Source organism: Sminthopsis crassicaudata, chromosome 5 (assembly GCF_048593235.1).
Source record: "Sminthopsis crassicaudata isolate SCR6 chromosome 5, ASM4859323v1, whole genome shotgun sequence".
Lineage (NCBI taxonomy): Eukaryota > Metazoa > Chordata > Mammalia > Dasyuromorphia > Dasyuridae > Sminthopsis > Sminthopsis crassicaudata.
In genome coordinates, this window is record NC_133621.1 from 243,986,070 (window position 1) to 244,000,195 (window position 14,126).

Sequence of the window (14,126 nt, forward strand, 5' to 3'; positions counted from 1 at the left end):
TTCCAACTCCAATTTCAGGACGTTGTTATTCTCTATCATAGCTTCCCTTTCCTTTCCCCATTTTTCTTCAAACTCTCTTAACTTTTTAATAGTCTCTTCTAGGAGAGAGTTATGTGATGGGGGGCAGGAATCGTTCCCCTTTAGGTTGTTATCTGCTGACTCTCTGCTGTTAACTTCCTCGGGGTTGGATACCCGCTCTTTCTCTGTGTAGAAGGAATCTATAGTTTTGCTGGCTTTTTTGTTCATACTTAAAAAATCTTTTGGGGTCTGTCCCTGGGGTAGGAAATTATTTATTTACTTCTTTACCAGCTTCCTCCCAGACTGGATGGATGCAGCGGCTCTTGCACCTGAGCTAAGATAGAGCTCTGGGAGAGAGTTCCCCACCCCCTCCCTGGAAGTGCCTCAGAGGTGACTAGCACTGCTGTTCCTTGAGGGCGCTGTGTTCTAGCGGCTTCCCTGAGGTTTGAGATTGAACAGTAAAGACGGCGCAAAGCCCAGCCTATGGGTCCCGGTGGGGCGTGGATGTCTGCAGCAGGTGAAGTGAAAAGCCCCTGTGCTCAAACTGGAAGTATCTGCCAGAAACCGCGGTCCCTAGTTCAAAGGTTCTGCTTCTCTGGGACTTCCGGAGCTGAGTTCCACACCCTTTAGCTGAGCTAGGCAGTGTGTGTTGCCTTGGGCCGTATCAGCCCACTTCTCAATCTCTTAACTAGTCTCAGGTGGGAGCTAGGGGCCACACCCCCGGTGCCGAGATCTGCTGAGTCACCCCCAGGGTCCTGGAAAATCTAATCTATCTGAATTTTTAAGGTATTTTAGCTTTCTCTTCTGAACTGCTATATAATAAGCAGAGAAGAGCTAACAGCCTGTGCCAGATTCCTTTATCTCAGTGGCTTCTCTGATCCCAGAGCCCTTCCCAGCGCAATCAGCGCAGTATGCGAGCACCCAGCCGTCTGTGCTGGCCTCTCTTCTTCCTCCCCTGGGAACTGACCTTTTCTGTTGAAACTCCAGATTCTCTTTAGCTGATAAGTTGTGCTTCCAGTCCTTGTGGTATCTATCAGTCCAGCGCTATTTCTGAGGCTGATTTATCTAATTGGTTGTGAGGGAGTGAGGACGTTCACAGAGTCGTGTGTTTCTTCTCCGCCATCTTGGCTCCGCCTCCCCAAATGAAGTTTCACAAAGATCACATATAATAAATAGCTAATAAACTTCTTTTATCGATACATACACTTTTGAAAGGTCATTGATCCACTAATATGTGGTTGGTGGATCTGATAATTGGCAGAACTATTCTGAAAAGCAACTTTGAATTATATAAATAAAATAATTAATATTTGATGAGGTGCAAGAATAGGGAGAAAGAGATCCCCTAACAGCAATGGCATCCTCTTGGCTGGGGGGCAGGGTTTGTGAAAGAATTCACAAACCCTAATGAATATAGGCAGAGGTTTGTGGTAAAGGATGGGTTTATTTGCACCAAGAAGCCAGCTTGCTAGGAAGACAGACTTCTTAGGCAAAGAATATAGCAAAGGTGGGTTACACCGAGAAGAAAATATCTTCAGCAGTGGGCATGATCCTGTTCAGACTTCTGCAAAGAGTTCAGAGTTGTCTTTTATTAGCCCTCTGAGGCCTGGGGCTTCAATTCAATTAAAATTTGAGATTACTTAACTGGGAGTTTGAGCCACTCAATGTTAACTATGCCCTAGGGCTGATATTTCCAAATGAAAAGAGATTACTTTTCTTGGGAATTTCTCTTATGGACAGAAGGATATGGCCCCTCCCAAGAAGCTGGGAGAGTGTGAGACTCATGAATAAAGTTTCAGGCCCCCTCCAAGGTTAAGGGGGACACAATTTATATCAATATTCACATCATTTTGAATCAGAAATTCTACTGCTAAGTATATACTTCAAAGTCCTCAATAACCATAAAAACCTCATATACATCTAAATAATATATAAATATGCAAATATAGCAGGTTTATAGCAAATTATTACATTGATACATTTAAGAAATTCAATATCAGAATAGAACACTGAAAACTCAAATTATCTAGTTATCTAATATTGCTCTCTTAAAATTTTCACTCAATTTTTACTTTAGCTATTTAGAATCTACATTCTTTAAAACTCAAATTAATTCCAATTCCCTTCCCCCAGGAAGAATAGAGACTATGGATAACTTATACTACTTAGAGAAAAACATAGGCAATAACATACCATGTAAGTAGATGATCCCTGTTACACAAATGAACTTACTTAAAAGTTGAAAATTTTACAGCAGTTATAAGTTAAAAGTTCTGGAATGGGATGTACAAATATACTAAGTAATGTGGGGATTAAAATTATCCCACCTAAAATTAAAGAGACTAAGACAGAGCTCTAAGTAAAAGGAACTATGATCACCTCTAATGAAGTAGACTTTAGATATACCTCATGATCTGAGATGTCTCTTCTTTCAGGGCCCTATTTTTATAGAACTAGATATGACCAGTTATTCCAGAAAAGCTACACCAAATACAGAATAATTCCATTAAACAAACAAAATAATATAGAAGGGTCACAAATTGGGTGCAGTAATATCTCCACAGAAGATGAACAGGCTTCTTCCTAAGTTAGCATGAGGAAATGGTACAAGCTATCACAGTGGGTGACTTAACTGGTCAAAAAATGATCATCTACTGTTGTGCCACAGTTCTCTTTTTAATGCCCTGACCCGGTTTCCCTAATTGTCCTATTCAGTTACTCTGCCTCAGGCTATAATCAATCACTCCCTCTTAATGTTAGGATAAAGGTCTTATAGTCATTCCCTCTTAATGTTTGATGGGATAAAGCTCTTTATCAATTTTAAACATCATTAGAATATCAGGAGTCTCTCCAGTACCTCCCTCCATTATGCCTGCCTCCATTATGTCATCCTCATCCAGGTACCTCCCCCATTATGTCATCAGTCTTGTAACCCAAAAAGAATCTTGTATCCAACATTCAGGGCTGGATTCTTTGAGATGATAGTCTCATTCAGTCCTGGGACCAAACCATGCATCCATTTGGTCCCAGTATATTTCTCCATTTAATAAACTATTAAATTGTTCTCTAATCTCTATCTTGCTCAGTTTCTCCAGCATTACACTACTTCTATTGGACAAGGGATTGGTTTGGAGATACAAAAATATTTTGGGGATTTTTCATGTAGTTGTGCTCTCTGCCACACTAGGCTTGGTCACAAAGACAAGCTAAAACAAGGATGAAGGGTCTTTAGTTAACTTCTTAACTTTAAACAAGTAAACTTAGAATCTGCACAGCTCTGTGGCTTCATATAAAGAACTTTAATATGATTCCATCAAATTGATTAATAATAATTAAATAGAATGGCACTTACTAATTGATTACAGTAATCAATGCCAAATTATATAAAATGTGTTTATGTTGAGGTGTGAGAAATGAAGGGTGAGAAATACCCTAGCAGCAATGGCATCACCAGGCTGGGGTTTTTTTGTGAAAGAATTTGCAGTTCTGATCTGCAGGTGAGATTTTTGGCAAAAAATGGGTTTATTACATTGAGGAAAAACTTCTCAGTGGGCTCTTCCTGATTAGGAATTAGCAAAGGCAATATTTTGGCAAAAATAGGTTTACACTGAAAAACAACTTCCCAGTGGGACAAAATTAGGAAATTTAGAAAAAGTTTAATTATATTAGGTTTTTATGGCCTAGGGTTAGGTAACATTCTCTAGATGAGTTTGAGGGAGTAATTTTCAATTCAATAAAGGGTAGTGATTGTTTTCCAGACCAACTGATTATCAGATCATTTGGGAGTGGGAGATTCTGATGGGAACCAGATAGCTTTCCTAAGGGAGATTTAGGTGGGTAAGGATCATTTTTAGAAATTTCCCCAGGCCAGGTGACTCACCCCTCACAAAGATCAGGGAGACACAGAGTCCTTATTACATTATTTACATTTTGAGATGTGTTCTACACTCTTTTTTATTTCATATTAAATAATAAATCCAAGTAAAATGGAATGTTCTTTGAGGTAACACAGAATATATATAAATTCAACCCTCTAATCCAGCTCCTCCTCCTCCTGCTCCTTCTCTGGGCTTCCATTGGAGAAGACCCTTCAGATGTCTAATATTTTATTACACTCCCACTACACATACTCCTTAATTTGTACCTTTCCCATCATGCATCACATGTTATGTTAATATTAAAAAGCTAATTAAGCATTAGCAGTGGCAAAAACATTATGACTGAGCTTTTGAATACCTGTCATATTTTGTAGTTTTTGAATTATTGATGGCCAAGATAGTACAGAGCACTGGGTTGATTCCTCCCAATTCCTTATTTTCGTAGTCAAACAGAACTTTGTCCTCCCACCATTCCTCACAAGGATGCTTATTGCCACACTAAGATTGTCTTCTTGATCTTACCAAAGAGATAACCACTTTAGCAGCTAGTTTTCAGACTACATTTTCCTTTGGATTGCACTTAGCATTCCCCTGGAATGGTAGGCTATTGACAATGCTGACAATTAGATCTGAAGTTATTCTTGTTGACTTAAAACATTCTTTGCTTCATTGGATAGTTTACCTCTCAGACTTGTAGAGGAGGAAGGAATTTGTGACCAAAGAAGAACTAGAGGTCATTATTGATCATAAAATTAAAAAAAATTGATTATATCAAGTTAAAAAGCTTTTGTACAAACAAAATTAATGCAGACAAGATTAGAAGGGAAGCAATAAACTGGGAAAACATTTTTACAGTTAAAGGTTCTGATAAAAGCCTCATTTCCAAAATATATAGAGAATTGATTCTAATTTATGAGAAATCAAGCTATTCTTCAATTGATAAATGGTCAAAGGATATGAACAGACAATTTTCAGATGATGAAATTGAAACTATTTATAGTCATATAAAAAGGTGCTCCAAATCATTATTGACCAGAGAAATGCAAATTAAGACAACTCTGAGATACTACTATATACCTGTCAGATTGGCTAAGATGACAGGAAAAGATAATAACCAATGTTGGAGGGGATGTGGGAAAACTGGGACACTGATGCATTGTTGATGAAATTGTGAATGGATCCAACCATTCTGGAGAACAATTTGGAACTATACTCCAAAAGTTATTGAATTGTGCATAACATTGGATCCAGCAGTATTACTACTGGGCTTATATCTCAAAGAGAGTAAAGAAGGGAAAGAGACCCACATGTGCAAAAATGTTTGTGGCAACCCTTTTTGTAGTGGCTAGAAACTGGAAATTGAATGGATGCTCATCAATTGGAGAATGGCTGAGTAAATTATGGTATATGAATGTTATGGAATATTATTGTTCTGTAAGAAATGACTATTTGGATTAATAACTGGATTATTTTAGAGAGGCTTGGAGAGACTTACATGAACTGATGCTAAGTGAAATGAGCAGAACCAGGAGATCATTATATATTTCAACAACAGTTCTATGTGAGTTTCTGATGGTAGTGGCTATCTTTGACAATGCAAGGATACAATTCAGTTCCAATTGATCAGTGATGAACAGAACCAATTACATCCAGCAAAAGAATATTGGAAAGTAAGTGTGTACTGCTTGCATTTTTGTTTTCTTCCCAGGTTATTTTTACCTTTCTAAATTTGATTTTTCTGGTGCAACAAGGGAACTGTATAAATATGTACACATATATTGTATTTAAGATATGTACTTTAACATATTTAACATGTATGAAACTGCCTGCCATCTAGGGGAGGGGTTGGAGGGAAGGAAGGGAAAAGTTGGAACAGAAGTGATTACAAGGGTCAATGTTGAAAAATTACCCATGCATATGTTTTGTCAATAAAAAGCTATAATTTAAAAAAAAAAAAAAAAGACATTCTTTTCTTGCCATGGCATCTAATTAAATTTGGCTCAATATTATAACTGGTAAAGATTTATTGGAAACAAAACTTTACAAATATACTTTATTTTTCAGAATGGAAGCCACTGCTAGGGAGTCATTTAGGATGATGCTGAGGCTATCCTGAAACTCCACAAAACATATTGCAATGCGGGAGAAACTGAGCAAGACAGAAATTAGAGAGTATTCATACAGAATTTATTAAATGGAGAGATTTACAGGGACCAATGGATCCATGTTGGTTATTCTACTGATTTCTAAAATGGATAAAGATCTTTATCCCATCAAACATTAAGAGGAAATAAGCATAGCCTAAGGTCTAAGATATAAAACCTTTATCTTAACATTAAAAGGGAATGGTTATAATCTGAGGCAGAGTAACTGAATAGGACAATTAGGGAAACTGGGTCAGGATATTAAAAGAGAACTGTGGCATAACAATATAAAATTTGGAAACTTCACTATCTAGCAAATGTATTCCCAATCATAAGGCTAAATGGGATTATGCAAATAACCAGAATTAGGACCTCAGATTCAAGGGAAACAAAAAATTCTTCTTTAAAACAAATAAATTTCGAATGCCTCCGAATTGATTCATAAGTCAGGAAATGGTTAATATTAAAATTCTGTTTAGTGGTCAACCAAGCCATACACTTTCCAAGATTCTTTAGTTTTGGAGCCCACTTAAATCTAGATTTACAAACTCTTAGTATTCAAGATTAGTTCTTAATCAAGGTTTTGGTTAGTGACAAATTACTTAAAAGTAATGAGGGAAAGGCACAGTGTCCCCTGTAAATGAATTTACAGGCCCGAAAACCTAGATTGATAAAAGGTTTATTGTAGAAATTTGGAAGTAAAGTTCAGTTAGAAAGACGCCAGGGCCAAAGGTGGCCCTGGGCGGGCAGGAACCCTTACATGGTCGGAAGGATACCATGTGTTGGTGGGGAGGGCTCTTGCAAAGAGGGAGTTCTGGCTCAGCTCTTTTATACCTAGAAGAAGATGGGCAGTACCCCCAAGTTCTTGGTGGGCTTTTCAGTTAGCTCAGATCAGGTGAGGGCTGGGGGAAGCTGAGCTTATAGTGGGGGCTGGGCCCAGATATTCAAAGGGTGCTTTTGACCAGGATTTGTGAATCAAGGTCAGCCATGGGGGTTGGGCAGTCAGAGAGGAATCTTAAAGGGACCTTAACCCCCATCATTTCCCCCCTTAAACAGTTGAGACTTAAATTCATTTAAGAAAAAATATGGGGCAATGTCCTTCATTTAAGGCAAGGTTGAAGATTTTCTCCAACGATCTTCAGAGTAGCGGGGTCCCCTCGTCTTGTTCCCCCCTCAAACCATCACCTCCAGATGCATGTGGGAAAATGGGCTTCGATCTCCTCTTTAACTGCTTCAAGATGACAAGGGTCTTAGAGATTTGGGGTTTCATGCCAAGAGGTGAGGCATGAGATGGAGGGATGGCAGCAGGGCATCAAGGGGGTGTCCCAGTCAGTTGTCCCCAGTTAATGTTCTCCAGGCTGAAAGGCCAGCTGAGAATCCAAAGTGTGAAGCCTAGAGAAAACAGATCTCGGGAACAGATTAAAAGTGGGGTGTCATCCCAGGATAGAGATGGTGACATTCAGGAGAATAAGGCCTTTAGCTAATGGCCCATCTAATTATCAAAGAGAAATAGGAGAAAATGCTGAGAGAAAAGATTATTTGTAGCCTAGCTTTTTCACCCTTAATTTCCAGGAAAGCTAATTTCTCCTGGGGTTGGGATTAAAGGATGTGGACTCAGAAGTCAGGGGAGGCAAGAGGCCTTGATATCTAGTAGATTTAATGAACCACTGCTCTTTTGTAAGGCAAGGTCTAGGGATGGGTATGTATCCCCAATTGTCAGGGCTGCAGATCAAGATAAGAATGCAGTTCAAAGTCTTGGAAATGTTGGAAAAACTGTGCTGTTTTTCTTGAAGAGAGTTGGTTATTCAATAATCAAAGATCCTGAATCTTTTCCTTCCTAGTTTCCCCACTCTTTATGGAGGAGGGGTGAAAAGTATCAGCATAGTCTACCCGGCTTACTGGCCCCTGAGGTGTTCGGGCTGTCCTGAGATAAACAAGGCCAGACCTCAAATTTCCATCAGAGAGCAGGACGCTGGGGGGCCAGGTCAGCCCTTGTGGTGTTTGCTGTGGGGTGAGAAGGCAGTTCTTCCTGTTCTAATTCAAGGCAGAGACTGGGGTCTTCTAAGGCTTAAGTCTAGAAGAGATTTGCATTAAAAGGGCACCTCTGCTTCTTTCTGAGTGTCTGGAGGCAGGAGTTGCCCTGAGAAAAGAACTGAGAGTCTTAGGTTAACGAGATAAAGGGAAACTAACAGGTGTTAGAAATCAGTTTTGGTCTTAAAGATATCTATTAGTTGTCCAGTAGCAGACAGATGACCAGGCTAAATACTTATTTGCCCAAGCATTTAGTATACAATGATTACATATAATCAGGCTGGAAATAGCAGGGTATGACATAATTGAATTGCATTAACAATTTCTATTGACTATTGTTCTGATCTTAAAATCAGTTACATGAGGAAAAAATGCAAGAACATAAATTCTAAACAGATATTTATCATAACCTTATGTTGATAGCAGTAAGGAATTTATCCCAATAAATTCATATCCAAGTAGATGTTTCCTAAGTGAACATTATTCATACAAATCAGTTTGTTTTTAAAATACCCAATGCAAATACAATCATATACAGAATGTCTAATTCCACATAAGAGAATTCAAGAAGTTAGCAGTTAAACTTTTAGAAATAAATCCTACTGAAGTATGGATGGCATTCACAGAAACTCAGGCTAAGTTTCATTATTGCTCTTTCCCAACCTTTTCGCTTCAAAGGGGCTTGCTTTGTTGGGTGTGTCCTAACTGCAGGGAAGCCCTGTCAAGGTGGGTAGAGATAGATTAGTTAATCTGTTCAGTGGAGTTTATTGAGGGACAGTAATTGGACCCCAACTCTATAGCTTTCATTCCCTTTAGGCGTCCCTAAGTGAGAGAAAGAGAGAGAGAGAGAGAGAGAGAGAGAGAGAGAGAGAGAGAGAGAGAGAGAGAGGACAAAAACTTTTATTTTGCCAGAGCTGTGCCATGATGTCTCAATGAGCAATGCTTGGCTTGAGCGTAGAGCTCCAGACAGCGTCAATCAAGTCCTGGGAAATTGAGCTGTCCTACCTCGTTGATAGTGTGTAGGGATTTGTGTTACCTCATGAACAGTAAATCAGGTAGACTGAAATAGAGGCAAGAGCAATATTGGAGTAGGTCTCTAGAGAGATGACATAATCAGTGGAGACAGCATCTTGATAAGAGATTCCCATAGCTTGGGATGGGAGAGGCATTCTGCTATTCTGAAACATAAGATCTTATCAAGTATTCTGATAAAGAGGCAGGGGGAGGTTTTGCAGAACTAAGAGGCAGGGAAACTGAGGCAGGACTGAGTCAGGATAATTAGGAAAACTGAGTCAGGACAAAGATCTCCTTTCTGAAGTTCTAGACTGGCTGGGACTAGAACTAGGAAGGGCATCTTTTAATTATAGGCATATGGGGCATAGAATGCCAAACCAGAAAAAATAGGAGAGTATGCTAGGAGCTCCTGAGACAGAGAAAGGCTTGAGCAGTTTAAATTCTCTGTCTAGGCTTTAGAGAGCAGGTAAGCATGCCCTGAGGCTTAGAAAATCCTATATCCAGCCTAGAAAGAATGTTCTAATGCAGGATGACTAAATCAGGAATCTGAGTCCCGTTTTAAAATGTATGGGACAAGCTAGTTCTCTGAGAGGGCTGGAAGCCTTTAAGAGCCAGGTAAAAGCTATGGGAGGAGCGTTTCTAGAGATCTTGAAGAGTCCCCAAATCTCCCCACTGTACCCCAAGAAGGGGACAGGATGGGAGCATTTAAATGGCAGGTTGCCAAGCCACATGGGAGAGGTTGGAAAAGAGAGAGGATGGGGGAAGGGAGAGATGTTATCTTACCCAGTGCTTCTCCGGTGGCGAAGGTGAAGACTCACGCAGTTGGGTAGACACATCTCCAAGTTCACTTGATCCATTGACCATCTCCTCGTGGCTACCACTACACTGCGCGAGGGGCTCAAACACAGTTATCTCCCCCAGAAGAGATCAAGGAGACTGCTGGCCTGGGACCCAACAGGGATCCTCAGAATGAATGGCCACATGGTGGGGGAGGGGTGAAGAAGAGACACTTTCCCCTGTGGGTCGGAGTTCCAGCCTGAGCGTAGGCTTTTCTGATGAGATAAAGGGATTAGAAATGCCTTGGAAAAGGTCTTTTGTCTCTAGAGACAGAGTTAGACAAAAGGAGGGCTTTTTTTGCCTGAAATGCAAGTAGTCTCCTTGGGAGACTTTTGCTCGAAGCCCAAACCTGGTCTGGGTGCCCTTTATTTTAGAGATAGAGTGCAACGAGAGTAGGAACACAGATATTCTTCCCAGAAGCTGCTTGAACTGCTAAGGACGAAGATTGGTTCTGAGAGACCTGAAAAGGTTAAGGTTAGTTTTCGGGGTAACAATTTTCTGGGTCCCTGTACGAGCCACCAAATAATGAGGGAAAGGAAAGGGGAAACCCTGTTTGTTGATGCGTAGATAGTAAGATAATCCCATGAGACGCAGTGTCCCCTGTAAATGAATTTATAGGCCCGAAAACCTAGATTGATAAATAAAAGGTTTATTGTAGAAATTTGGAAGTCAAGTTCAGTTAGAAAGATGCCAGGGCCAAAGGTGGCCGCTGGGTAGGCAGGAACCCTTATATGGTTGGAAGGATACCATGTGTTAGCAGGGAGGGCTCCTGCAAAGAGGGAGTTGTGACTCAGCTCTTTTATACCTAGAAGAAGATGGGCAGTACCCCCAAGTTCTTGTCGGGCTTTTCAGTTAGCTCAGATCAGGTGAGGAAGTTGAGCTGATAGTGGGACTGGTTGGGCCCAGATATTCAAAGAATGCTTTTGACCAGAATTTGTGAATCAAGGTCAGCCATGGGGGTTGGGCAGTCAGAGAGGAATCTTAAAGGGACCTCAACCCCCATCAGCAGGTTAAAAAAAAAGAAATAAAAGCTCTACTCACCTCCTAACTGCTTCCCTATTTAAATTACCCTTTTGATAATTCTGTTTTTCCTTGCAGAAGGATTTGCATAACTCAGTGAGGCAACATTATCAATGGAAAAGAGTTTATTCAAATTAATTGGTAGGGGAGGGAAAGAGCATCAGGAGAAAAGACTAGCAAGTGCTTGTCTCAAACTATTTCTCAGACAAAAACTGGATGTTTTTGTTCTTAGTTCCCATGAAAAAAATAAGATCTTTCAAATGAACAAAAAAACTGGACAAAATAACTGCACAGGATAGAGACACCAAAATAGCAAAGCCTCTTTAAAAAAAAAAAAAAAAAAAAAAAGTTACATCTCCTAATCCTCTATATGGAGAAGTTAAAGAAATCTTCTGCTGATTCCAATCCCAAGAGTGGCAAACCGATTTCCTAGTATAATTTAAAGGCAAAGTGAAGCAAAATCTTTCTCTCAAAAATACTGATACATGTTGCTGTTTTCATTTTTGAATTGAATTGAAACCAAGTATAAACAAACTTCTCAAGCTGTAATGTAAACAAAGATTCCATGTCTATAATTTTAAAATTTTGCCTCCTTTAATGGGCCCCCAGCTTGGTTATTAATCTAAATTCACTACACAAAACTCCAGTTAGGAAGATTATCCTTAATTACCTGAAATAACAAAATATTAGAGAGCACTGATGGTCACAAAATAGTGTTTACATTACAATAAAAACAGAATTTTCTCCATTTCCTTAAAAAGAAGCTATCATGCTAGTGCATACATAAAAGTGGGTAACCTTCACCTTCTTATCCTGTTCTCAGGAGATCTTCAGTGGAAGCCTGTCACTATAAAGTGCACCCATAGAAAGCAAAATAAAATTTTATCTCTATTTTCCAAATTCAAAATTGTCAGCTTAAAATACATTCAAAACAAACATAAAACTTACAAGATTAATCCTCACACTTTCACTCCAAGTAGTCTGTCATGTTCAGTATTCAAGTAGAGAACCTATCCATAGATAGTCCCTAAAAAAACTCTCTCCTTGTAAAGGATATTCCACTAAAATATCACTTCTGATACCAATTGTCTCATCTGAAATTTAACAGAGGTAAAATTAGGAAAATTTTGAGTAAGACATCATTTATTATGAGGGGTATGTGACCCTATATATGATAGGTCTAATTGATGAGGAAGGAATGATGAGATGGGACCCGGAAATCCTCTGTCTAAAGCTTCTTCAACTCTAGAGGACTGGTGGGTGGAGGGAGTCTGATTCCCTTTCAGCTAATCTAATCAGCACAATTTTCTAAATCAAAAGTTCTTACCTTTGTGTGTGTCTGTGTCATAGATACCTTTGGCAAACTGATAAAACCTATCGACTCCTCAGAATATTTATTAATGTATAAAATAAATAAATTAAGAATACAAGGAAAACCTCCTTTATTGAAATACTTGAATTTTTTTTGGCACAGTTCCCGGCAACAAAGGAGTGCTCAATAAATGCTTGACGTCTTCCTCCAAGCAGCCCTCCCCCTCCCTCATCCAATGTCCACTGCCCAGGAAGACCTTGTAATTCTGACCCAAGACTCTCCGTAGTATCAGCCCTTTGTGACGTTAAGCCACCCTTTTCCTGCAGTGAAGGGCCAAGTGGGATGGTGAAGTCCCAAACCAGCCGCCCCGCGGTAGCGGGAGCAGGGAGCACCATGACCGAGGCAGCCGATCCCGATGGCGTTTCTAAAGAGATAGTCCCTGAATCGTCAGAAAAGTCGCAGGACACACAAGTGAGGCATCGCCGGCGGTCGGTGCTCAGAGTCTCCCAACTCCTGCTGCGGGCCATTGCCGCCCACAAAGGACTGACTCTCACAGCGCTCAAGAAGGAGTTTGGCAACGCTGGCTACCAAGTGCGCAGGAAATGCAGCCGTCATTCCTCCGAGGTGCCCAAGCCAGCGTCGGTGAAAGCCACCTTGCTCCGGGTGAGCGGCAGCAAAGCCGAGGGATACTTTAGAGTCTGGAAGAGTCTGAAGCCCATCAAGAAACGCACTAAGAAGCCACCTGCGGAGATCGAGGAAGTGCAGCAGAAGCGCTTCGATTCCCTGTTCTCTCGCCGGTATAGGAAGCGTCCTCAGGAGCTTTCTCAGCCCAACCTAGAGGACTCATCCAAACCCGAAATGTTCGTGGGATCGGAGACGCCCGAGATGTCTGAGACTCCTCACACATCAGAGGAGAGGATCTGCGTGGAGCAAGAGAATGAAAATCCTGAAAATATAGAGGAAGTTGCGCTAAGCACGGTCTCGGGGTACTCCCTGAGCCAGAAGGCATCTAAGAAAATGAGGGAAGAGATGAGACACAAGGCGAAGCAGCAAAAGATAAAGAAGATGAAGATGAAGATGAAGGAGAAAACGAAAAGCCAGATGGGGTCAGCGGAAGGGTCAAAAAGGTCAAGGACAAAGAAAGAAAAGAAAAGAAGGAGGATTAAGGAGAATAAGAGAGCGAAGATAAACGAAGACAAGAAAATGAAATCGAAGGAAAAGGCAAAAGAGAAAGTCAGGGAAAAGAACTTTGACCCCGAAAAGCGAGAAAAGCACACGCAAAGCCGCCATCGCCGGGGCTTTTGTAAGAGATACAGCCCAAACCGAAATCCAGCATCAGCCAAGTTGAACAAGATCCGTGGAGGCCGAATGAAGGCCCTTGAACCGAGAGCAAGGAGACCCTACAAAGTTTCCCCCCGGAAGGATTCCTCCCGAAGAGAAAACTCACAAAGGATAGGTGGACATCCTTAGTGTTTGGAGGGGAATCTAGAGTTCTTGAATTGGGCTCTCGTTCCCATTCAGAGCTCCCCTCGGAACAATCTATGCACTCATTGAGTGAAATGGACGGGAAGTATTTACTATACCTTGTCCCGTGTCTTTGGGTCTTTTTTCCCCCTCTTTTGTGCTCTGAGAGTGGGAGTTAGGGAAGGGAAAAGGTGAGATGGGGTTGAGAATTTGTGGAGGGGAATTTGTGGAGGGGTAGAAGAGAGTCTCCTGACATCTAAGATTGCTTTCCTTGCTTATAAATCTGAATTGAAAGAAAAAATCAAGGAGAAGGTGATGGGGAGGGGGGAGTAGGGGGAGTAGGGTTGAAGAAAAGGATACTTTTTAAAAAAGTTTTTTTTAAAGGCTTTTTTTTAAATGAAGGTAAAT

At 40.6% G+C, this 14,126-nt stretch overlaps 1 protein-coding gene across 1 annotated transcript; it reads left to right on the forward strand.

The window, feature by feature from the left end:
• The first annotated feature begins 12,582 nt into the window (after window positions 1-12,582).
• H1-7 (H1.7 linker histone) lies at window positions 12,583-13,836 on the forward strand. Its single transcript, XM_074270720.1, has one exon. The coding sequence runs from the start codon at window positions 12,597-12,599 to the stop codon at window positions 13,722-13,724; it is 1,128 nt and encodes a 375-aa protein (XP_074126821.1). The 5' UTR covers window positions 12,583-12,596; the 3' UTR covers window positions 13,725-13,836.
• Window positions 13,837-14,126: the final 290 nt, after the last annotated feature.